This window comes from Poecilia mexicana, unplaced genomic scaffold, assembly GCF_051168715.1.
Source record: "Poecilia mexicana isolate PSO_F unplaced genomic scaffold, ASM5116871v1 scaffold_15, whole genome shotgun sequence".
In the NCBI taxonomy this organism is placed as follows: Eukaryota; Metazoa; Chordata; class Actinopteri; order Cyprinodontiformes; family Poeciliidae; genus Poecilia; species Poecilia mexicana.
The window spans coordinates 21,431,162-21,455,737 of NW_028263384.1; the positions used below are offsets into that span (position 1 = coordinate 21,431,162).

The window sequence follows — 24,576 nt, forward strand, 5'->3', positions numbered from 1 at the left end:
GCAGGATTTTAACCGACAGGCTGTGGTTAAAAACTCAGCGCCGGCCTCTTAAACCAGAACAGGAAGGCTTGAAAGACCACAGAGCAGATTGTTCTCATGAAGAACGTCTCTCTGTCTGCAAAGACACAGATCTTTGTTCAACATGAAGGCAGAATCCATGGAGCTGACTGGGACTCATAAACCCAAGGTTTACCTGTCCACAGGTAAGATTTTATGTATAATTCTATGAAGGGTTTTACTTTTATGACATTAACAGATGGTCCAAAGTAAAGGTTGTTTTAGCTGCTGTAGCACAGTAATAAAAGTGTTTTGCAGCTTTAGTTAACAGACTGTTTCACATAACGACCTGTTACATATATATATATATATATATATATATATATATATATATATATATATATATACACACTATTGTTGTTAACAGGACTTTAACAAAATATACAGTAAAATTGTCATGTCACAGTACTTACTTTTTTCAGATTTTATATCACTATAGACATATTACAAATTGTAATGAATAAATTTCTTTCTTGAATATTCTGCACACAAATACCCCATGAAGTTATTGTTGAATAAAGGTTTAGATTGAACTGTAAATGTATTAAAAGTAAAAATGAAGAAGGTTTTACATAAGTATTCACTGCCTTTGCTTAATACTTTGTTGATGAAACTCACAGTTGAGCTTTTTCCACTGATTGTCGAGTTTCTACAGTCATGGTGGAGTCTAGATGTGGTAAATTCAGCTGACTGGACTTTATTTAGAAAGGCACACTGTCTATATAAGATCTCACAGGTCAGAGGTCAAACATCAAGCATGAATTTGAAGGAACTGCCTGTAGACCTCAGGCAGGATAGTCTTGAGGAACAAATCTGGGGAAGGATCCAGAAACATTTCTGCTGCTCTGAGGTCCAGTGAGCTCAGCGGCCTCCATCATTGGTCAGACCAGCATGAGGTATTTGTGTGTAGAATTTTGAGGAAAGACATGATTAATGTATTTCAACCTGTAAAAAGACTGTAGCATAAAATAAAAACTACACAAGGAAATAGTTTTGTAATCATTATTCAGTATTTGGCATTATTTTTCCACTTAGATGGCAGGACTCCATTCAGCAAACGGTGTCTGTCCACGGTAGCGATCTGCTGGGTGATACTGGTAATAATCACTGGTCTGCGCATCTATTGTGAGTATAAATTATGCCGTCCTAATACACATCAATAAAGATTCAAGTTTCAAAATAACATTGAACGATGAGAATGTGTTTTCCTGGGATCATCTGAAACCATTGGTCCAACATGGAGACAAAACCAAGACCTTCCCCTCGAACAGCCAGTCCAGCTCTTAGATTAGATTAAATTAGATGAAGTTCTTCTTATGTTTTCTGAAGCCTTTTCAAGTTCAGCTCAATGTACGGTATATTGCTATGAACTTCATTGGCTGAAGTGTTGAAATCATTGTCAGATCTAATGAATGAGTAGAACTGCATGATACGATGTATGGATATGATTGGATCAGGAGAAATGATGGATTGATAATGGATTGGAATCAGCTTCTCTTCTTCTCAATCAGAAGAGAAGCTGATGCCATTTGGTCCAATGGTGTTAAGTATTTTTGTTAATGGAAACTACGATTGACTGAGTTGATCGTAATGGATTTATTGGCTCCAAAGAATCTCAGTTTAATTAAAACTGGGGTGTGTAACTTTTATGAAAATTATTTTTATATACATTTGATAAAACTGTCACCATTTCCTGTCCTGACAGAATAGCATGAGACAGATCATTTGTGAAAAGATCAAGCTCCTTCACTTCCTCCCAGTGCTCCTGTTGCCATCTGAAGAAGTGCACCATTCCCAGTCAAAATCAACCAATCAGAGGCAAGAGGATGGTCTTGGTGGCGTCAGCCACCCTTGTGTATGCGCTGCTCAATGTGCTAATGGCAGAGAAAACCGTTTATTCCCTGTCATTGGTGGCCTCCTGGCTCTGATTGGTCGTTTCTGTCTGAGCCATGTATTTCTGTACTTAGTATGAGGAGTAGGCAGAGGACCTTGGTTTTTTTCACAGATTATCTGTCATATTGTTACAACACAGTGACAGATTTAACAAATACACAAGTTACATACCCCAGGTTTAAAAATATATCCCCTCTGGCTGCATTTCTGGAGAATCTCCTCTGCATTAGAAGGGAACCAGCACCCAAGTACCTCTATTCCCCCTACAATCATCACAAGTTTCCCTTGGAAGGTGGCAGCTTCTGCCAACCATGGTGCCTGCTGGAGAATGTCACCAGAACCTCTTTGGCCTTCCTGGAGTTTGGGTGAAGACCAGCTGATTGCAGCCATGATGCACAGCAGAGATGGAGAGCACAGAGATCAGGGTTGTGCCATTGGTAGACTTCACCAGATGTCTGGGAAGAGCGCAAATAGCTGAGTTTATTACATTAAATCTATTGAAAGAGATTATGTTTATTGATATAGGCTACAACATAATAGAAATTAACCGTCTATGATTGAATAATGGATTTTTGACTTGGGTTTCTATTACTGTGTAAAACAAATGTCCCTCGGAAGCAACAGTGGCACAAGGGTGCAGCGTACAAACCATGAACCAAGACCGGAGCCAGTCTTGTTCTCAGCACGGCCGTCACAGGTTTGAGTCCTGGCCTGTTGGCCTTTGTAGCATGCCTCTCTCATAGCCCACTTTCCTGTCTGTCAACTGTTGAAGGCCATGAACAATGTACCATAGCTATTAGTGATACTTAACAAAACCTCTCTTCAAAATATCAATATTGTCCTTTTAATTCACTAAGCGATTCTAGTCTCACGTTCACATTTGGTGCTACAGATGCTGATCGTTCTGCATTGATTAAAAACAAGGCAGTAGAGTAACCAAAAGGTTAAGTGCAGCACTGACAGGAGAGTGGATCTGTTAAACTGGATGATTGATAGATCCATCCTTGTCAGTGTAGAGTTGCAGGAGAGATGGCAACTAGCTCCAGAGATCATTGCTGTTGCCAACAAAGACACCTTCTATTAAGACCTGACATCATAGTTATAAGTTTATTTTTACACAAGGATATTCAGATCTACCCTCATGTGAAAGAAATAACACTGGAATGTATTTTACGTCTGTCAAAGGTAACCAAAATTAATCAAAATTATTTTTTAACATTTCAGATACTTTTCTTTTTTCTGCTAAGTTGAAGGACGCCGAGAATGTAAATCAGCATCTTAGTGAAAAAGCCCAGATGCTGCAATCAGATTTATGGCGACTGCAAAAGCAAGAAACTGCTACAAAGGACTGGAGAGATCCCCGCTTTGAGTGGACCGAAACAACAATGCCTGAAGCACATCCTTACTACACCACACCACATCCTTACTATAGGAGACCACGTCCCTACTACTACGCCACACCGACTCCATACTATGGCAGACGTCCATACTATGGCAGACGTCCCTACTACTATGGTACACCATCTCCCTACTATGGCAGACGTCCATACTATGGCAGACGTCCATACTACTACGCCACACCGACTCCATACTATGGCAGACGTCCCTACTACTATGCTACACCAACTCCCTACTATGGCAGACGTCCCTACTACTATGCTACACCAACTCCCTACTATGGCAGACGTCCCTACTACTATGCTACACCAACTCCTTACTATGGCAGACGTCCCTACTACTATGCTACACCAACTCCCTACTATGGCAGACGTCCCTACTACTACGCCACACCGACTCCATACTATGGCAGACGTCCATACTACTACGCTACACCAACTCCATACTATGGCAGACGTCCCTACTACTATGCTACACCAACTCCCTACTATGGCAGACGTCCCTACTACTACGCCACACCGACTCCATACTATGGCAGACGTCCCTACTACTACGCCACACCAACTCCATACTATGGCAGACGTCCATACAACTATGCTACACAGACTCCCTACTATGGCAGACGTCCATACAACTATGCTACACAGACTCCCTACTATGGTAGACGTCCATACTATGGCAGACGTCCATACTACTATGCTACACCAACTCCATACTATGGCAGACGTTCCTACTACTATGCTACACAGACTCCCTACTATGGCAGACGTCCATACTACTATGCTACACAGACTCCCTACTATGGTAGACGTCCATACTATGGCAGACGTCCCTACTACTACGCCACACCGACTCCCTACTATGGCAGACGTCCCTACTGCTACGCCACACCGACTCCCTATTATGGCAGACGTCCATACTACTACGCCACACCGACTCCCTATTATGGCAGACGTCCATACTACTACGCCACACCGACTCCCTACTATGGCAGACGTCCCTACTACTACGCCACACCGACTCCCTATTATGGCAGACGTCCCTACTACTACGCCACACCGACTCCCTACTATGGCAGACGTCCCTACTACTACGCCACACCGACTCCCTATTATGGCAGACGTCCCTACTACTACGCCACACCGACTCCCTACTATGGCAGACGTCCCTACTACTACGCCACACCGACTCCCTATTATGGCAGACGTCCCTACTACTACGCCACACCGACTCCCTACTATGGCAGACGTCCCTACTACTACGCCACACCGACTCCCTATTATGGCAGACGTCCCTACTACGCCACACCGACTCCCTATTATGGCAGACGTCCCTACTACGCCACACCACGTCCCTTCTATGCTACACTTCCATACTACAACACCACTAATGACGCCACATCACATTCCTATAACACCACATTGCAGCAAATCTAAGCGGTTCTTTTATTTCTTTCCCTTTAACTCCCTGTTTTACTCTTTCTGGGTCACCAAACCAAATAAGGAGGAAACACTGTGGTTTGGAAATGTCTTAAGGTAGAACTGTACAATGGTCACCCATAACATTTAGACCAATAAAATGTTGTTGTTGGATCTGATATTCCATCTGTTAAAGCGTTGGGTCATCAACAGACCCATCGCTTTAGTTCTGACTTCCTTCAAACACAATTCAAATCATTCCAGATGCTTTTTCATTTTATAACCAACCTTCTGCTTTGTTCCAGTTTCACAAAACAAAAACATAAAGACAAACAGGGTAAATATTATTAATCTCTTTTATAAGCAGCAACTGTTTATGTCTAATAAGCTCTTTCGTTTAAAAATTCAGAACAAACAAATTCCTTATCGCATTAAAGATTTTTTTATATTTGATGTTAGAGGCTTCCTATAACATTATTCTATGTTTTCATTAATTTCAATGACTTTCTACTTCTACCCATCTGACTAAATGGTTTGATTTGTCTTAACTGGAATTTAGATGGATGTTTCTGTTTACATCCATCTACAGTCCATGGTGGACTTTGCTTTTACAGCTCTGAAATATTACTGTAAATGAATAAAATTAGATTTTTTAAATACTGATTTTAAAGTGGATGTATTTTGTTCTGTTCCCTTCAGTCATACTTTGAAGTGAGAGCCAACAAATGTAAATTACTTGTGTTTGGTGAACTGTATAAAGATGCATTCAGATATTAACAATAACAAAATTCTAGCCACAAATAGTTAGCACCTGTTAGCATAAAACAGTGGTGTCCATAGTCCACTATCAAGTTCTTCTTCAGCTATTAGCATTTTTACTGTGATAACATAATTAGCAAACAGATACCGATGAATACAACAAACCCACCATCATGTATTTAAATACTCCATAACTTTTCTCTCAGGGAAGGAGCAGCTGGTTCGCCCAGCAGGTTAAACTTGTCTCAAAGCCACTAGCAGAGCTGCAGTGACTGAACTCTCAGTGAACTGCTGTGGTGGTGGCAGTTTGTGGTGGAACTTACCATTAAACATGCTAACAAGTTTACACATGTTGAGGAGGTCGTCGCTTGGTCCACTCACAAGAATGGAAATGCAAAATTGTTGGTTCACTCATCCTCAAAATCTTTGAGAGAGGAGGGAAAGTGTATCTACCAAAGCACATGGACACATTTGAAACATTAAATTAAATGTCTGAAACTCTTTCTGTCTGATAAAACCTCATAGTCCATATGCTTGGGCTGTTTTTTTTCACTAATGTAAAACAAAAAGAGCCCAATGTATTCTCAAATGTTTTGATGAGGTTTTCAAGCTAAAAATAATTTTACATCTCACAAAAGAGAAGTTTTAACACTTGACAGATTGATGCACTCAGCTAATAAGACCTAAAATTGCATGCCAGCCTCCAGTTTGTGCAGAAGTCTCATTCAGGTCTCAGTTGTGCTGTAGAAATCTCTTGTCTCTTTCCTATTGGTACATCAGAAGATCTGTAGCTGACTTGATCTGCCTTTTTCATAAATGGTAAAATAAAAAAAAAACTTTTCAGGATTAGAAAACAGGTTCCAAGCACACTTAGACACTTTTCAAGCTTTACATTTCTTCTATTTCATTGTATTTTGCGGGATTTAATCCTTCAAACTATTTGAGTACAAACAGGTTATTTGGCCTGTGGTATAAACTGTTTTATAAGGACTGATAATCATTAAGAGTCAAATGTACAACATGAGCTTACCATGTTTTACTGTAGCTTTCCTTTCCTCTCTTTTTATCAACACATATATATATATATATATATATTTATATATATATATATATATAAACATCTCAGTCCTGGTATATTGTCTATCACCTTAGCAAAATGCTAGGGTAAAGATAAAAGCTGAATGCTATTGATGCTAAAGGAAGCCCTGAGGACCAGCAGTAAAAACATAGTTTTATCTGTTGGTTCCATAGTCAGCTTTAAACCAGTGGTGATAGGGAATTGAGGGAAATGATACTTTTTACCATTTATTTACTGATATACCTGCTGTTTTTATACTTCTGGAAGATGTGATTTCCTGATAAGAAGTGTCCAGACGCTTTTGCAGCTGTCTACAAAAATAAGTAACATCCTGTGTAAACGCAGCTGTTTTAAAGAGTCACCATATACGATATGCATTTTCCTGTACTTGCCTGTGCTGTTGAATTATCACTATGACGACACGCCTATGCTTAGAAGTGAATAAATACTGAAGGGCTGCAAGCCCCCGTTGGAGTTAGCCTGTTGGAGTTAGCTGGTCTGACACACCTGAGTCTGAAACGCTTCTCCACTTTTGCAAAAGACAAGCTTGTGTCCTTGTGATTCTTTCAGTTTATTTGAAGAGTAAACCTAACAAGTGGTGCTCATAACTAATATTATTTATGGCTTTTTGAAGTATGTCAGATTAAGAGATTGTTTAAAACCGCTAAACACTAGCTTCCATTTAAGAGGCCATTTTGAGACAAGCAACAATCTCCAAATTTGCATCATGGTATCCCAAAGTATTGCATCATTTTATTGGTTCTATTCATATTTTGAAAATTTGACTTGTATATTTTAACCGGTAGTAATTTAAGTTTTTATCTTTTACCTAGTAGCACTGGTGAGTATTATTAGCACTGTGAATTTGTTGATTAAAGTACTTAACTGAAAGGTTTAATCATTTTGTTAATAAACATATATACTGGAGAGAAGTTGTTTATTCCATGTTATCTTTGTGTTTGAAAATACATTCAGTGAAAATAAGGAACCATCTGCATGTTGAACTGTTTTTCATCTGCTGGATTCTTGAATTCAAATTCAAAAATAGTTTTTTGATCCCAAAGGGAGATTAAATAGTTCATGTTTCTCTATGTTCTGTGTTGGTGGTTCTGACTGAAGTTGGACCATCTGCTGCACCCAGAACCTCCTGTTGGGCCGTAGAGCTGCAGCACATCTTTGTTCCAGTCCTGGTCAACACAAAATGTCTTTACTTGACCAAAAGCTCAAAGAGAGAGAGCTCTTATTATCAGCTGCTTATACTTATCTTATTTTATTGTGGATAATTAATGTGTCATGTGACGAACTTGGTTGATTTTAATCATATTTTATGAATGAAGCTTGTGAGACATCAAAACTGTGAAATGGAGGAAATGGAAATTAATCCCAAATGTATTCAACCATAATTTCAAAGTGGTGGTTTTTATTCCTTTGTTCTGGGGCAGGTTGCTGAGTTTTGACCTAAAAAGGGCAAATTATGAGCAGCAGAAAGACCAGCAGGCTGTGGTTAAAAACTCGACGACGGCCTCTTAAAACAGGAAGGTTTGAAAGACCGATGTGAAGAACTTCTCTCTGTAGTTTCATCGTCCGTCTGCAAACCCACTGATCTTTGTTCAACATGAAGGCAGAATCCATGGAGCTGACTGGGACTCGTAACCCCAATGTTTACGTGTCTACAGGTAAAATGTTATTTTATGTATTATTTTATGAATGGTTTTACTCCTATGACCTTGAATAGTGAAGCAAATTCCTTTTACTTTGGATGGATCCAAAGTAAAAGCCGTCGTAGCTGCTGTAGTACAGCAACAAATGTGTTTTTCATCTTTATTTGATAGATTTTAATTTTTTGTTAACGTTTTTCCTTTTTTTTAAGAGCCAAAACTTTTACACATCCTTAATGTAAAATATATCCTTTTGTATTTAACAGGATTTTCTTAAAATCCATATTAAAAGTAGATTGATGTTTGTTTCAGGTGATCTTCAGGAGGAGGATTATGTGAATGCAGCTGTTGACTCTGAGCTCAACCAGCGCTCAACTCCAACCAGACGACAGAAAATAAGTAGATAAGCAGAAAGTCTCAGAAAGTCCAGTAAATATTTAATTCTTATGTTTCTGACATTATTTTCCTCTTAGTTGACTGGAATCCTTCCATCAAACGCTCTCTGTCAACAGTAGCGATCTGTTGGGTGATACTGGTAATAATCACTGGTCTGCGCATCCATTGTGAGTATAAATAATCTTAAACATTGTGAAAGATTTAGTTTTCAAAATGAAATTTACTTGGGATCATTTGAGACCACTAGTCCTGCTGGAAGTGTAACATGGTGACACAGAGCCCCTAACCACAGCCGTCAGGTTAGATTAGATTAAATGTGGTCAGTCACATAGACAGTCACCGTCTATCCTTGTGTTTTCAGTAGCTGTTTCAGGTTCATCACAACATTCTTACATGAGATGAGAGGAATTTTATTCATCAGCTTTGGCAATAACAGAATGACTGCCAAAGCTGACCGAGCAGACCTGAACCTGTACAAATACGTGGAAGTGGGACATGCATCACTTGATGCAACATGTGGTGGATATGACTGGCTCTGGAAGGAGCATGGATCGATACAATTGATCAAACTAGTTGTCAATCATCTTTAGCAGGTGTGACATCCTGACGCCTGTTACACCTGTGGATCTGATAACGGCTGACCTGCTGCTGAACCGAACTGCACCGTCTCCGTCACTGAGCTATGACCTTACTATGGTCTGTTTCTGTTGTGGAATGCACTAACCAATATGAGCAACACATGCACAACTATGGATACACTAAGGTTTATCACATGGAAACTGCATGAAAAACACTGAAGATGATCTTAAATCATCTGAGCTGTCTAATGTGTTTCTGTTAAAAAAACAAAAAACTATAGACAAGAGGAGTACACATTTAAAGACTGAAAAATGCTGAGTATCAGTCACAGATCCAGAAGGTAGATTTATAACAATAAAGCTATTCATACATAACCACTAGTTATTTATTGTCAGTCAGGTGCGTCTCTTTCCAGATGTGGATTTCCAAGTGTTTGGGTTGGTTGGGGTGAGGGTGGAGCTGGGCTGGGTGGTGGTTCTCCTGTTGCAGTGATGTTGATGTTTATATGTTTGTGAGGGGGTAGTGGGGTCCAACCTATCAGGGTTGCAGCCCTTCAATATTTATTCACTTCTAAGCATAGGCGTGTCATCATAGTGATAATTCAACAGCACAGGCAAGTACAGGAAAATGCATATCGTATATGGTGACTCTTTAAAACAGCTGCGTTTACACAGGATGTTACTTATTTTTGTAGACAGCTGCAAAAGCGTCTTCTTAACAGGAAATCACATCTTCCAGAAGTATAAAAACAGCAGGTATATCAGTAAATAAATGGTCAAAAGTATCAATATCCCCATCAATTATTTATCAGCCATCATGGCACATTGTGTGGTGGGTGGTGCCCAGACCAGTGTTGGGGGGTGCCTATTCCTGGGCTGTTCTCCTGCTGCAAGGGGCTTGGGCAATCTGCTTGTCTCCACCCCAGAATGAATTGGATCATCTCCTGAGTCAAGGGGTTGTTTGCCTCTCTGGGATATTGTTACCTGGATCTGGAAGTGTAGCTAGCATGTGTGTGGGGAGCGCAAGTGTATGTATGGCAACCAAGTCTTTGTGTTGGGTGTGTGGCAATGAGAGTGGGAACTTAATATTGTCTGTGTGGCTGTTTATCTGTTAGCCACACAACTAAATACTAATAGTTGGGTCCTGATGCAAAAGCTGGCCTGGTCTCTGTTTCCCCTCTTGCTGTTGCTACCATGGATCCTGCAAATTAGTACTTAAGTTATGTTGTTTAGTTTGTCATTACGTAAGGACACTCACTTCTACACTCATCTGAAACAGAATCAATATTGAAATGTATTTTACGTCAAGTGTAACCTAAATTTACCAAATATTTTTTGTGACATTTTAGATACAGTTGTCGTTTCTGCTAAGTTAAAGGACTTCCAGGACGTTAATCGGCGCCTTAGAGAAAATGTCCAAGAACTGCAAGCAGATTTATGGCGACTGCAAAAACAAGAAACTTCTACAAAAGACTGGAGAAAACTCAGTTTTGAGTGGACTACAACAGCAATGCCCAAAGCAAAACATTACCACACCACACCCCAACCTGACCATTAGGGATATTTCTACCGCACCATGCCACATCCTTACTACGTCAGAAAAAGTACAGTAAAAATATTATACATTTAAGAACCTTGTTTTTAAACTAAAATATTTTCCTAATGAAATTGTTGTTTTTACAATCAGAAAGACAAACTAAACCTTGCCAGCGAGGTTGGCTCCACTTCCAGTTCAGCTGCTATAAGATCAGCAGCCAGAACGATTTGGATCAGAAAACCTGGGATGAAGCTAGAGATGACTGCAGATTAAGAGACGCAGATTTGGTTGTTGTTGGAACTCCTGAGGAGCAGGTTGGGCTGGAAACATGGTCAACACTTTACTCAGCCATCCTCAGCTACCACACTATCCACTATTTACCTATGATTGTCTGTTTTCATCAGGACTTCATCTATAAAATCAGTCTAGCTGCTGCAGGAGCCAGCTGCTACTGGATTGGCCTCAGGGCAGAAGGTGGTGGCTGGAAGTGGCTCAATGGGAATGAGCTAACAAACGGGTAAGAACCCGAATGTCATAAAAATGGAATCCATCCATAATCTAAGAGACCTGATCTTCTTTCAGCTACTGGCTGCAGCCACCTGCTGAGGGGCTTAGCTGTGCAACGTCTGTTAAGGAGGCCAGTGGATGGAAATCTGTGAGCTGTGATGACAAGAATAGTTGGATTTGTCAACAAAAGGCTCAGCCTGCATGAATTTGTAAAAACCTTCTGCTGTCTGAAAGGAACAGAATGTTTACAATGCTGAGATTTTGAAACAAAGAGTCTTAACTAGTTATGATGGTCTGTTTTCTTCCATTTATTTACCCCAGCGCTGTTTGCTAGCATATCTAAGCAGTTCTTCTTCTTCGCTACCAAGCCAATTAAGGTGGAAACACTGGAAATGTCCTTTACCTGTTCAGGTAGGACTGGAGGTCACCCATAACATTTGACCAACTGTGGCTTTGTCTTCATACACCATACAACATTCACTGTCAGCTAATGGGAGATAGTCAACGTTGCTTTAGGGGCCAGTTCTGATTGGTAGGTGGTCATGATGTCGTTGCTGATCTGTTTTAGTGCCATATGTGTGGAAGCCTTTTCATTTCCCTGAACAACTTTAACGCTTTCTTTAAGCTATTAAAGCCTTTGTGTAATGGCTACACTGGGCAGAGCAGCAGTGGCTAACTGCTGGAAGTTAGATGGATGCGTTTATTCATCTAACAGAGCCTTTTGCTTTTACAGCTCTGAAATATTTCTGTAAATTAATAAAATATGAATTTGGAAATTATTGTGGAAATAAAAGTGTGTGTATTTTGTGCTGATCATAACTAAATTCATTCAGTAATATTTTGATGTAAGAACCAAAAATCATTTTATTTTTGAATGCATTTTTTAAACTCAACATATAAACGAAAACACAGTAGCAAACAGCTAGCATGCTTAAAATGAAGCCACATAATGTGAGCTCCTGTTAGCACAAGCCAGTGGTTTCCATAGTAATCAAGTCTTTATTTTGCTATTAGCATTTTTACTGTGACTGAAGAATTAGCGAGCAGATGCTAATATACAAAACATAAACATACCATCATGTATTTAAATACTCAGCCATTTGAAAAGTTACACAGTCAAAAAATAAATAATTTTAAGTTCGTCATAATGGGAAGGAATGGGCATTTATTTTTTTAAATCATATTTTCATTGTTTTATCTTCAGATCTGCGCTTGACTCCATTTTCACTTGCCTTATATGGCAGAAAAACAGCAGCTAACTGTTGCTCATTATTTCTATGATCTGGATCCTGAGGCTCTGGAGTTTAAGCACTGCAGGCTCAGTGCAACAGTTTGACCAAAGTTAAAAAGAGACATGTTTTCATGTGAAGGAGTAGATGACGGACAAGCAATGTCACAGAAGCAGAAGGTCCAGAGAAAAGTTGTAGCACAAAAAGCAGAAGACCATGAATAAAACCACTCAGCAGACAGAGAGGAAGTTCAACTCTTTCAACATCATTTCTGTCTGCTGGTGGACGACGTTTCTATCATCACACAATCCTTCGGCCTCACTGAAGCTGATAAGTCCAGTTTTCTCGTGTCTGCACGTATGAGTTTGTGAATCACAGAAAATCCTCCATCAATTTAGATCTATTCCTAAAAGTCAGTTTTATGTTGTAAAACCTTCCCACAGTGGAGAAAGTTGCTCTTAAATTTGAGACTTCCAGAGAAAAGCTGCTGACCTTCCTTCTGTGAGTGGAGCTGGAGTCAGTTGTGTTTGGCTGAAGGTTCATGTTGAGGTCCATGTCCTAGTCAAAGGGTCACGGCTGCATTCTTGTTCGGAGCTTTGACCCGGTTCTGCAGTCTGGACCTGTGAATCCAAACACAGCAGGGTCACGACCTCGCCATGTTTGTTCGAGGTCGCGATAGGTGTCACAGCGGCCGAGCGGCGGCGGCCATGACTGGCTCCGGAATGACAACAAGTTCAGCCGCAGCGTTTCCGCCTAATTTGTTGGTGTTTTTCTTTCCCAAAGCCGGAGCTTAGCCGGCAGCGCAGGCCGTTTAACTCCATCAGTGTTCCGCCTTATTTTGGAGCCGCTGTTGTTCCCCTGGACCCAGACCGCGACCCGGTTCTGTTTGAACAGCCCGGTTTATCAAACTGTTGTGATTGCGTTTGATAATTCAGCAGCAAATCCCTGAAACAAAGAGCAGAGAGCTAGCCAAACACGGAAGTTCACAGGTTGGCAGGGAGTCATTCTGCGGCAGATTTGATGTTTTCTGAGGAGAAAAACTTTATCGGACTCGCTGGACATTTCCACCCGCTAAACTTCAGCTAACAAACATCAGAATGCTTTGGCTTTTTAAAGAATTTGCATCACTTCAGGTTTAAATAAAGAAACCTGGTGCTACCCTGAGTAAATATTGCAGGAACCAAAGCAGAAAGTTACCTTGTGTGTTTTCAGCAGAGCTGCTCTGATTGGCCTTCCTGACTGCATGGAGCCGTTAGCACAGCTAGCTAACAGCTAGCTAACAGCCAGACGTTAGCCTGGGTAATGAGTCTTTCTGCATGATGTTTGCATGTTCTCCCTGTTCGTGTCCTGGTTCTCCCTGGATACTCCGGCTTCCGCCCACCGTCCAGATACATGCAGACTAAAGGTGAAGAGGAAAAGAAGCTAATTTCACTCAAAAACGTTTTTTCTAGAAAGAAACATTAAAGTTTCAAACATGGATTAATATAAAAATGTATTTTTGTTTCTTAGCAAATTTTTAACTTGTCAAACTCAGAAGTGTTCCTGTTTTTTTCTAATTTTTTTGGCAGAAATTTACTCTTTTTTCATCTCCTTTTGTTGTGAAATGGTCTCAGGTTTGGTCTCCAGCTGCAGTTCAGATCTTTGTGCTCCATTCTAACTTTTTTATGCTCCATTCTAACTTTTTTATGCTCCATTCTAACTTTTTTATGCTCCATTCTAACTTTTTTATGCTCCATTCTAACTTTTTTATGCTCCATTCTAACTTTTTTTTCTGCGGACATCCTAACAGGAAGTCATGGTTGTTTTGAAGCAATCTGATTGGCTGACAGGTTTTAGTTTTATGCTACACTGCCCCCTGTGGGTTTGGCATGTTTAGATCAACGCTCAGGGGATTAATGCAAGTTCATGTGAATGAAAACTTTTCTAAAACAGATCCTGTTTGTCTGATGTTATGTGATATAGACATTGGCTTTTAGACAAACTCAGCTACTGCTCACAAAACTGGTTGCCATAACAACCAGTAACTCAGCATTTTGTGATCAGCTGCTTCTATTTTACATTCATCCCAAACCAAGGAAGCCTCCGTTTCTTAACACAGCAGCATGCAGGGAGGTTCATGTTGTTTTGTGCATTTATTTCTCCTTTCAGGATCATTCCTACAGTTTTACTTGATTCTTGTAAAATGTCTTTGAGTGTTTTGCCAAATTAAATGTATTATTATTATTATTATTATCTCTCCAGGCATTGGTGGCTGTGATGTGTTGAGTTTTTCTCAAGTCTGTTTCTTGTGCCTTTCTGTTGAGAAATGTATCTTTGATGAGATTTGAGCCTAGATTTGTCTCCAATCTGAAGTATTTTTTTATTTTTCTTGTAGATGTTTGTCACCTTAGAGGAGTTTGGAGGTTTTATTGGTAAACCAGAAGGACCGGATCAGCAGCGGTCCAGTCAAAGCCTGCCGGTGCAGAAAGTCTCTGAGCTGAAAACACGTCTGACCTGCTGGTGACCTCCTGCTTTAGGCGACTGCAGCTTGCATGACTGGTTCAGACGGCCATTTTTTACAGTGTATCCGTCTGTCCCTGCTGTAAAAGCAGAGAGGTCTGTCTGTGTGTCTCTGTGTGAGTGTTGTTGCTGAGTGCAGTGACCTGAGGTTACACTCTCCCTGTTCCCGTTAGCGTAAATATCCCTCTATTAGCAACAAGTGATCTGAAAGCTCCGATCTGTCAGAGCCGCTGGAAGCTTTTAGACAGACAACAGAGGAAAACCAGCGGCGTCCCTTTAACCCTTCCACCGGCCGCCCAGCGCTTCGGCTGCAGCGCAGGAACGTCCTGCTGCAGCGTAAGAACCTCCTGCTGCAGCGCAGAAACGTCCTGCTGCAGCGTAAGAACGTCCTGCTGCAGCCGGGACTATACCAGACAGGAAGTGAATCGTCTTTCTGAGGTTTGATACGGTCATCAGAGGCAGGAACCCCGACCCGAACCGGGTCAAAATATGACCAAGAGCATCTCAGTTTTCTAAACCAACTCCTGCAGGCCTGTTCTCTCTGTACATGCAGGAGAAATCAAAGAACAAGTTTTATGTCAAAAACTTACAGAAACCTGAAGTCTAAACTTTTTACAACCACTAAATTTCGCGTTTTATTTTTTATGTGATACGATCAACAAAAAGTTGTGCATAATTTTGAAATGAAAACAAAATGTTCCATGTTTTTCATATTTGTTTACAAAAAATCTTAAAAGTGCGGCATGCATCTGAATTCAGCCTCCTGAGTCAGAACTATTTCATTCTGCCATTTTGATTTTATTTTTAAACATGTATTACTGGATCATGAAATCATAATAAAACAAATTTACATGAATGCAGGGTAATGTAGGAATGCTCTGCAGAATACTTTCAGTTTTCAGCAGATTCAGATTCGTCTTCCTGCTTCTTTAAACAGAGCTTATCTCGGCTCTCCTCCTCTGACCCAACATGGCTTCCGTCTGCTCCCACTGTAAATATTTATGAACATGTGAGGTGCTCAGAGGTTCACAGTCGCATCTAAAAGGCTTTCTGCCTGAACGCTGTAATCAGTCAGGGGTTCAGGTGTCGGTCCTGCTTTGTGATCTGCAGCTTCAAAATTACACTAAAGGACAGCAGAGGAAAACAGTTCAGAAAGACGAGTGTTTCTTTCTTCTTCTGCTAAATCCTGCAATTCTTTAAATCTAACCTCAACAATGTCAGTTCCTATCAAACAAAAATAGAGCTGAAGTGGAAAAACCTGATGCAGGTGCATCAAGTATATCAGCACTGACCTCAGAGAAGCAAATCTAACTGTCCATCAACCTGGGAAGGGTTCAAAGGTCATCTCCAAACCATCTGAAGTCTGCAGAGAGGAAGATTATTCTGAAGAGGAAAACATGTCAGAGTCTCAGCAGATTCAGTCCAATGTCAGAGCAGGACGCTCAGAGAAATGACCAGAAACCTCAAGAGCTCCATGTCTGACTCCACAGGCAAGTTAAAGGTCAAAGGTCATGAAAAGGTTAGAAAAAGACTGTTAGGAAGGGGAGAAGTAGGCCATAAGGCCTCCTTCCACCTGTCCAGCACGGTGGTGGAGGGATGATGATGTGGGCTGGTGTAGCTGCTCCAGAGGTTTTCTGTGACTGCGAGTTTCTTCTTCACCAGGATTATAAGGTTAAAGGTTATTTTTCACTCAGTTTATCAGGAGAAGAATCTCAGCTGCAGGTTGATGTGGATCTGATGGTGAATCTCTTCTTCCTGTGGAGATTTAATTTAAAACTAACTGCTTGTCTTTTACCCGATGTGGTGAAAGTTTGATTCTTCTGTTCCTGAAGCAGCGGCTCGTCTCGACGTTCAGTTCGCAGATGATATTTTCTTATCCTCCATTTTCTCCTGCAGGTTAAAGTAGAGCTGGAGATAAATCAGTTCTGTTGATCACATTTTTGATTTTGTGGAGGATTTAATAATTTAAAGAGTGAAATTTTTCCCACCTATGCTTTTCTTGGGTTTTATGGCTCAGAGTGACGTCTGTACTGCAGGGCGGCCATCTTGTTTGAGAAGCCTTGTTTCACAGCTTCTGTTTGAGTTCAGGATTTTTTTTTCCCAGTAATGAAGTCATAATGTTAAAATGTTACAGTCATTGAAATACTAGAATAATCATATGACAATAAAATCTAAATGATATTAGAACAAAGTCTTAATGTTAAGAGAACAAAGTAATAATTTTATGAAAACTCCAACATGAAAATAACAAAACAGTTTTTTTTCTCATAAAACGACTTTTTTCTTGTAATTTAAGACATTTTTCTGGTAAAAATGCCTCTTTGTTCTGTTAATATTATGACTTTATTCTCATATTTACTCTGTTGTACAACTCACTAAAGTGATTATTGAAATAAAAGTCACTTTTTAAAGATATTTTTTGACATTTGTAATTTATTTTCTTAGAAAAGAAAACAAAAAAAAGCTTAAAACTGGAAATTTTATCTGGTGTGAAATATTTTCTTTATTTTATTTTAAAGCCATATTTTAAAGGCATCTATTAAGGCTGAATTTTTCCTTGCAATCAATAAAATTAGCACAACTAATATAATTTGATAGAAACAGAGTGAAGAGATCGTCGAATACAGAAATAAGAAAACGTCTTCACAGAACAGAACTAGACCCAGAGGATCCTAACATCCAAACTACAGACTGAACGCTCTGGTTCTCTGCTTGAATCAGCTTTTAGTTCAGAAATAAGGAGCTTCAGATCCCAGTTCCTCTCAATAGAGCCATTGTTCTCTGAGCTGTGAAAACTGAACATGTTTATCCTTAAATCCACTCGCTGACGTTTCAGGGAATCATGGGAGATAAACTGAGGTTTCTGGATGGAGGAGGGCGGATTTACTGATGAGCATCATCAGGATTCAAGAGGATCAGCTGAACAAAGAGGGAAAACCTGAAATCCCAAAGCTCCCAGTCCGGAGCAGACCAACACAGCTGGTAAAAACCACTGAAGCTTCTGAACCCTGAAGGAAGGATGTAAGGAAGCAGAAACGCTCTGAGGATCGTTCCTGCTGCAGCTTCAGCCGCTGGTCGGTCACTTTAAACCCCAACCTGCCTCAACTTTGTCTTTTATTCAACAAGATCCTTCAAAATAAAACCCTGTAATTAACTCGACTTTACCTTCACCCTGAGATTTACAAAACAGAGGATGTAAAGTGCGACTCCTCTGAGTTCTCACCGGCAGACGTTTGTTTTTCACACAGGACTGCTGCAGCGGGTTGGAGGCTGAAATCCTGTGTTGTTTTGGGGAAAGTTTCTAAATCCAGATACAAACCGAGCCAATCGGAGAGGACCACCGTGTTTAGAAAGCTGACGGAGACGAGCTCAGCTACTGGCAACAATCTGATTACATTCAGACAAAAACAATTAATAAATGATGCTTTTGCTTCCTCTTAACTCTTGGAGTTCAGGTTAAACTACTTCATGGTGAAAGTTCGGAGGATTTCTCTCCACCTGATATTAATTTCTGCCCATCAATCGGGGAAGTTTTACAAACCCTGACATCCATCAATCTGCAGGATAAACAATTATTTACTAGAGGAAAACATCTCAGACAGAAGCGAATGTTCCCAATAGTGACCAATGAAGACATTCAGACTAAGGTCTGAGGAGCTCCACCTGCAGGCCTCAGTCAGCTGACTAACGGTTACAGGTCAGGAAAAGGTTTTAAAAAGTGTTTAGTTTGAGATCGGGAAGGGAAACAGAGACCAAAGTCAGTGGAAACATGTCACTCCAGTTATCAGGCATGGTGGTGGTGGGTGGTGATGTGGGCTTGTTGTCCAGCCACAGGAACTGGAAACATTTCAGTCTTTTAAATCTCGTTTCCCAACAGACTAACTGGACCAGCAGGATTTAACCCAAACGCAGCGCGAGGCGTTAAGGTGACAGAAAAAACGATTTCAGCAAAAAACTGGATTTGAGCATCAAGACTTTGTGTGATCAAAAAGCCTTAGTGGAGTTTCCTGCTGTGTCTGTTTCACCAACAGCTGATTACCATAGATAGTGTCTTTAAACCAATCAAATGAAATAGTTTTTAAAATCAGATGGAAATAAATGTTTGGCTCTGGTTGGAACTGAAGCCAGAATGTTAGGAATGAGCATTTTAACCACTGGTTCAGTCAGTGGGGAAACCATTAAACCCAGTTGACCTGTGAGTCACGGCGTCATGTTAAATCCTGCGATCCATTTCACAAAGCAGTGGAGTTTAGACAGACTGAACCAGGTTTACTGCGGCCTCTTTTCAGCCGCTCCCTCCAAACCGCAGTGCGCTGTTTACCACCAGACACACTTCTCCATCACCTCGCAGCCATTTGCCTGGTTTCACAAATGCATTAGTGCATGCATCAACAAGAGCTGCAACTTACAACTGTTTGCAGACAAGAAGCCGTCCTCCTCAGACTCACCGTGCAGCTCCCGCCCAGCAGCTCAACCAAAACAGTGATTAAGGTTTCAACTCTTCACCTCAACGTCAGAACTGCCGGCGGATCCGCCACCAGGTGTAATTACAGGTGAGGAGACGGGCGGCGGTCCAGCTCAATCTACCTGCTTGCGTCAAAGATGACTTTACCTTCCCCTCGAAGCGAGGTGTGCTCCGACACACGGCAGTGTTCAAACAGCAAACGTAAAAACAAAGAACAGTAGCAGATTAGAGGCTGTAAGCAGCAGCAGAGGAAACAAAGTTCAGGCGAGTCAGAGATGAACTGTTCACCGTTTCACTCCATTTCCTGAACTGGTTCATTTCATTCCTCCTGAAGCAAAGAGCGGCTCAGATGGAGATGCTGTTTAACTCTGAATTCTTACTAAAAAATGCATCAATACTGTTTTTCTTATTGTCTTTCACGCAAGAAATAAATAAAAGCTGCTAAAACAAGCAGAAAATAGCATAACACTATAAGAAAGTTCAAAGGTAAGTTCACATTTAAATTTGCTCCTACAATTTGGAATAATTTCCAAAACCAGTAACAGTAACTAGTAATTTTTTATGTAAAGTCGAATTATATGAATATAAACAGTTTACATGCTAACAAGAAAGAAAACTAAACTTTGGTAAAAGTTTTTACAATCAAACTGGTTACCATGGTAACTTTGATAACAAAACAACGCAAAAATAACAAATAAACAATTCTTATGAACTTAAATAAAAATAAAATATTTGATGATGAGTTACAACTGAGACACGTTTAAGATGTTTCTAAACCAAAACCTCACTAAACATTTTGAAAACAAGTTTCAAAGTCATTACAGTTCAACAGATTTATATAAATACATTGTTGTATTTAAAATAGTTATATTTTATGATTATCTATTTCCAAAAGGGAAGGAAAACGATCTGGACAACCAATAAAACTGTAGAAAGGCAGAAGGAACGTGGCGCCACCTTGTGGATGAATCTATCATCACGGCTTACAAAAGCAACAAATTTTATGATAATAATTCTGCTGTTTAAGTTCAGTTTTTACTTTATTTGGAGTTAAAAGAAATTTATCAGAATTTGGCTGAAGAAGAGCAAAAAATAAAATTCACCAACTTGACTCATTTTTAACTTTATTATTAATTTATGAAATGTAGAAATCTTTCTCTCTTTTCAGATTCCTCAGAAATAAAACTTATTTGGAGAAATTTATTGAATTAATTCTTCTGTGATTTAATATTTTGACTCAATAACTTATTGTTCAAATAATAAACAACTGATTTATGAAAAATGATTCTGTCCCCAGAGATTAAACACATTAACCATGCAGAATAAAATTAATTTGTAAACATGATTATAACCAGAAGCAAAACCTCTTAACGTTCCTGGACTTAACTGAATTCAGCCAGCAGAGGGCGCTGTAGAGTCAAGAGTCACCTGCTTCTTGTTACTAATCTATGTATTAAATATAAAGATCAATAATCAGTGTATTTAATAGAGGTGAGACTGGAGGATGAGGATCAGTTTAGTTAATCTGTTATTTCTGCACAGACGGTTTTACTGATAATCAGGGAGGCTGAGTTAAAAATCTTCACTTCCAGCTCCTCCTGCATGAGCAGCGAATCCAGAGACCAAACAAAAATAACGAGATTAAGGATTAATCTGAGAAAAAAAAAACCCCAAAGCATTTAATTTTCCAGTTGATCAAAAACCGAAAAGAGAAAAAACTGGGAAATGATTTTTCATGAGCTGCCTTTGATCGATCTGTGGAGAATTTAAACCAGATTCCAGAAACAAAGACTGATCATAACATAGAAATATGAATAATTAGAAAATAAAATAAATTCTGATCCATTGCAAGAATGAGGAATAAAATACAGAAATAAATGAAAAACATTTAAATAATAAAATCAGGACGAACAAAATAAAAATTAAGATAAAATCAGATAAATGTATTAAAACGGTGACAGAATAAAGAAAAATTGAATAAAATTTTATTGAAATCAATTAAAAATATTAAGAGGAAATAATGACTTGTTTTTTAAAATTTGTTTTTGGTTCATTTTAATATTTTCTTTTACTAAAAGTGATTTGAAAATCAAACCTGAAGCAACAGCTGAAAAGAATCTGCATATTTTAAAGATACAGATGTTTTAATTTAATTCAGTCTAATGAACAGTTTTGATTAAAACCCGGTCTGAACCGTTTCCTGCTGCTCCGTCAGAGCAGCAACAGGGAGGCGGATGATGCTGCAGCAGCTGCAGCAGCTGCTGCAGCAGCGGGAACCCGCTGGGTGACAGGAATCTGTTACCTGCAGCGGACAGAGCGCAGCGCTGAGGTGAGTCCACTGTGGCTCAGTCTGCGACCACACACCGAACCAACCGGCTCCCCTCGAACCGGAACCTCCGGACTCACCAGCTGTCACTTGTTTCTGTCCTCTGAGGTTTTTTCTTCTTCTTTGGACCGAATTGTCTCTGATTCTGGGAGACAAACGGAGGAAATCTGCAGATTTTATTTTTCAGTCAGACTTCAGAGGATGGAGTTTCAGAGAGGAGTTTAAATTCTTAGATCTGCTTCTCTTTGGTGATTAAATGGAAAACTACACGGTGTCGAGTAATTTCACCCAAGTTCTCTCCGAACTGGACGGGATGGGTGGTGAGGAAGAGGAGGAAGAGGAGGAAGAGGAGGAAGGCGTCAGAGGGAACGGACTGCGCGTCCTGATTGGCTGCATCCTCTTCCTGCTCATCGTGTCCACGCTGCTCGGGAACACGCTGGTCTGCGCCGCCGTCATCAAGTTCCGCCACCTGCGGTCCAAAGTCACCAACTTCTTCGTGATCTCGCTGGCCGTGTCCGACCTGTTCGTGGCCGTGCTGGTGATGCCGTGGGAGGCCGTGACCGAGGTGACCGACAGCTGGCTGTTCGGAGGCTTCTGCGACGTGTGGATCACCTTCGACATCATGTGCTCCACGGCCTCCATCCTCAACCTGTGCATCATCAGCGTGGACCGCTACTGGGCCATCGCCAGCCCCTTCAAGTACGAGCGGAAAATGACGCACCGAGTGGCGTTCGTCATGATCGGGGTGGCGTGGACGCTGTCCATCCTCATCTCCCTCATTCCGGTGCAGATGAACTGGCACAGGGCTCAGGAGGAGGACGGCGCGGTGATGGAGGACGTGGCGGCCATATTGGACAGGAACTGGACAAACTCCACCAACCTGACCGGAAGCGCTTCCATGAGCTGCGTGGCCAACCTGAACAAAACCTACGCCATCTCCTCCTCCCTCATCAGCTTCTACATCCCGGTTCTGATCATGATCGCCACTTACACCCGGATCTACCGGATCGCTCAGACCCAAATCCGCAGAATCGCGTCTTTGGAGCGGGCGGCGGAGCAGGCTCAGAACCAGGGCCACGGTGTGGCCCGGAACCAGCAGCAGCACCGGGCCGCCGACGAGGCGTCGCTCAAGTCTTCGTTCAAGAAGGAGACCAAAGTTCTGAAGACGCTGTCGATCATCATGGGGGTGTTCGTGTTCTGCTGGTTGCCGTTCTTCGTCCTGAACTGCACCGTCCCGTTCTGCGACCCGCCGTGTGTCAGCGACACCACCTTCACCGTGTTCGTCTGGTTCGGCTGGGCCAACTCCTCCCTCAACCCGGTCATCTACGCCTTCAACGCGGACTTCCGCCGGGCCTTCGCCACCATCCTGGGCTGCAACCGCATCTGCTCCAACAACGCGGTGGAAGCTGTGAACTTCAGCAACGAGCTCGTCTCCTACCACCACGACACCACCTTCCACAAGGAGGCGCTGGTTCCCGCGCAGCCGCAGCAGCGGCCCCGCAACCTGAGCATGACCCTGGACGACCGCCTGGAGGACATGAGCGCCCGGTTCGACGAGGAGTCCAACATCTCCATCGGTTCTCCGAGCCACGACAGGCTGCTGCTGCTTCCGGCCGCCGTCCAGCTGGAGGACAACCCGGAGATTTCTCTGGCAACGATCACACCCATGACGTCAGCAGCAGAACTGGACAACGAGGTGTTCATACCAGGACAAGTCCAGCAGGACGGGTAGGACCGAGCAGAACTCGGCCGGAACTCATCAGTCCAGGGTAGCATTGACACTGATTTGTTTCACCAGATCCGATTTTCTTACTTTCTTTTCTCAAGAAGAAATTGCAAATGTCAAAATATTTTCAAACTGTGGCTTTGATTTCAGCCATCCGTCCATGACTGAGTGTTAGGGATATAAGGAGAATATAATCATAAAATTAGCAGAATAAAGACAATTTTACCAGAGAAAAAGTTATTTTATGAGAAAAAGCTTTGATAGTTACAATCTGATGTGAACAAATCCATTCAACTGGTTGTTTGTTTGGCTGATCATTTAAAACTCCTGATAATAATGTAATTCTAATGTGTTAAAAATGTGTCTATTAAATATTATATGTAAAACTTATACCAGTCACTTCACCAGGTGCTCAACATTCCCCGGTTTTAAGTTTTTTGTTGCAGTTCTCATATAATTACTATTTTATCCTCACATTTTTTCAGACTCTGTTGTCTTATGACTGAATTCTTATAGCTGTAAAACATGTTTGTCAAGCAAAATGGCCGCCCCAGGTGAGCCGACATCTCTGAGCTGTGGAAACCCGAGAGAGCAGAAACCAGAAATGTGATTAATCAATAAAATCGATTTATGACCCAGTCCTGCTGGTCATCAATAAATGCTCTGACTTCATGAGATGAACTGAAATGTTGTGAAAAAAACCCAAACCGTTTTTATTCAGGATTAAAATGTATTTGGTTTTTGTTCAATGCAGGACAAAGCAGAGCATTGCTGTCAGCAGCCTGGAGCTTTTATCAGCAGGATTATATTTAATGTTATTCATTCAAAGGAGCTCAATCGGCTCCTTTGTTAAATGTAAACATGTATTTCCTCTCTGGTGTTGGTAAAAAGTTGTTTCTCTCTTCGGACTCGTTCGTCTCATTGTGTTTTACCTTCATGATTTCAGACGTGAAACATCCTCCACATCCACAGGAGATGCTTGTAGAAACGTGTCGGTTTGAGGACCAGCAGCAGCTGAACTCGGCCGGATCGATCAGATCATCATCGTTCAC

The 24,576-nt window shown here is 41.0% G+C and overlaps 1 protein-coding gene, 1 long non-coding RNA gene and 1 pseudogene across 3 annotated transcripts; 2 read left to right on the forward strand and 1 right to left on the reverse strand.

Moving 5' to 3' along the window:
- The first annotated feature begins 69 nt into the window (after window positions 1–69).
- LOC106933022 (uncharacterized) lies at window positions 70–12,058 on the forward strand (annotated as a pseudogene). The gene is made up of 7 exons (XR_015765524.1): window positions 70–203; window positions 1,093–1,182; window positions 3,175–4,782; window positions 10,585–10,839; window positions 10,923–11,086; window positions 11,177–11,289; window positions 11,355–12,058. The product of XR_015765524.1 is annotated as an uncharacterized LOC106933022 (transcript).
- A 59-nt stretch (window positions 12,059–12,117) lies between these two features.
- Window positions 12,118–13,921, reverse strand: LOC148155342 (uncharacterized). The gene is made up of 2 exons (XR_015765413.1): window positions 13,706–13,921; window positions 12,118–13,453 (listed from the first exon to the last, which is right to left on the reverse strand). It is a non-coding gene; the product is annotated as an uncharacterized LOC148155342 (long non-coding RNA).
- A 7,786-nt stretch (window positions 13,922–21,707) lies between these two features.
- Window positions 21,708–23,910, forward strand: LOC106933025 (D(1)-like dopamine receptor). Its single transcript, XM_015012051.2, has one exon. The coding sequence runs from the start codon at window positions 22,055–22,057 to the stop codon at window positions 23,528–23,530; it is 1,476 nt and encodes a 491-aa protein (XP_014867537.2). The 5' UTR covers window positions 21,708–22,054; the 3' UTR covers window positions 23,531–23,910.
- The last annotated feature ends 666 nt before the right edge of the window (window positions 23,911–24,576 follow it).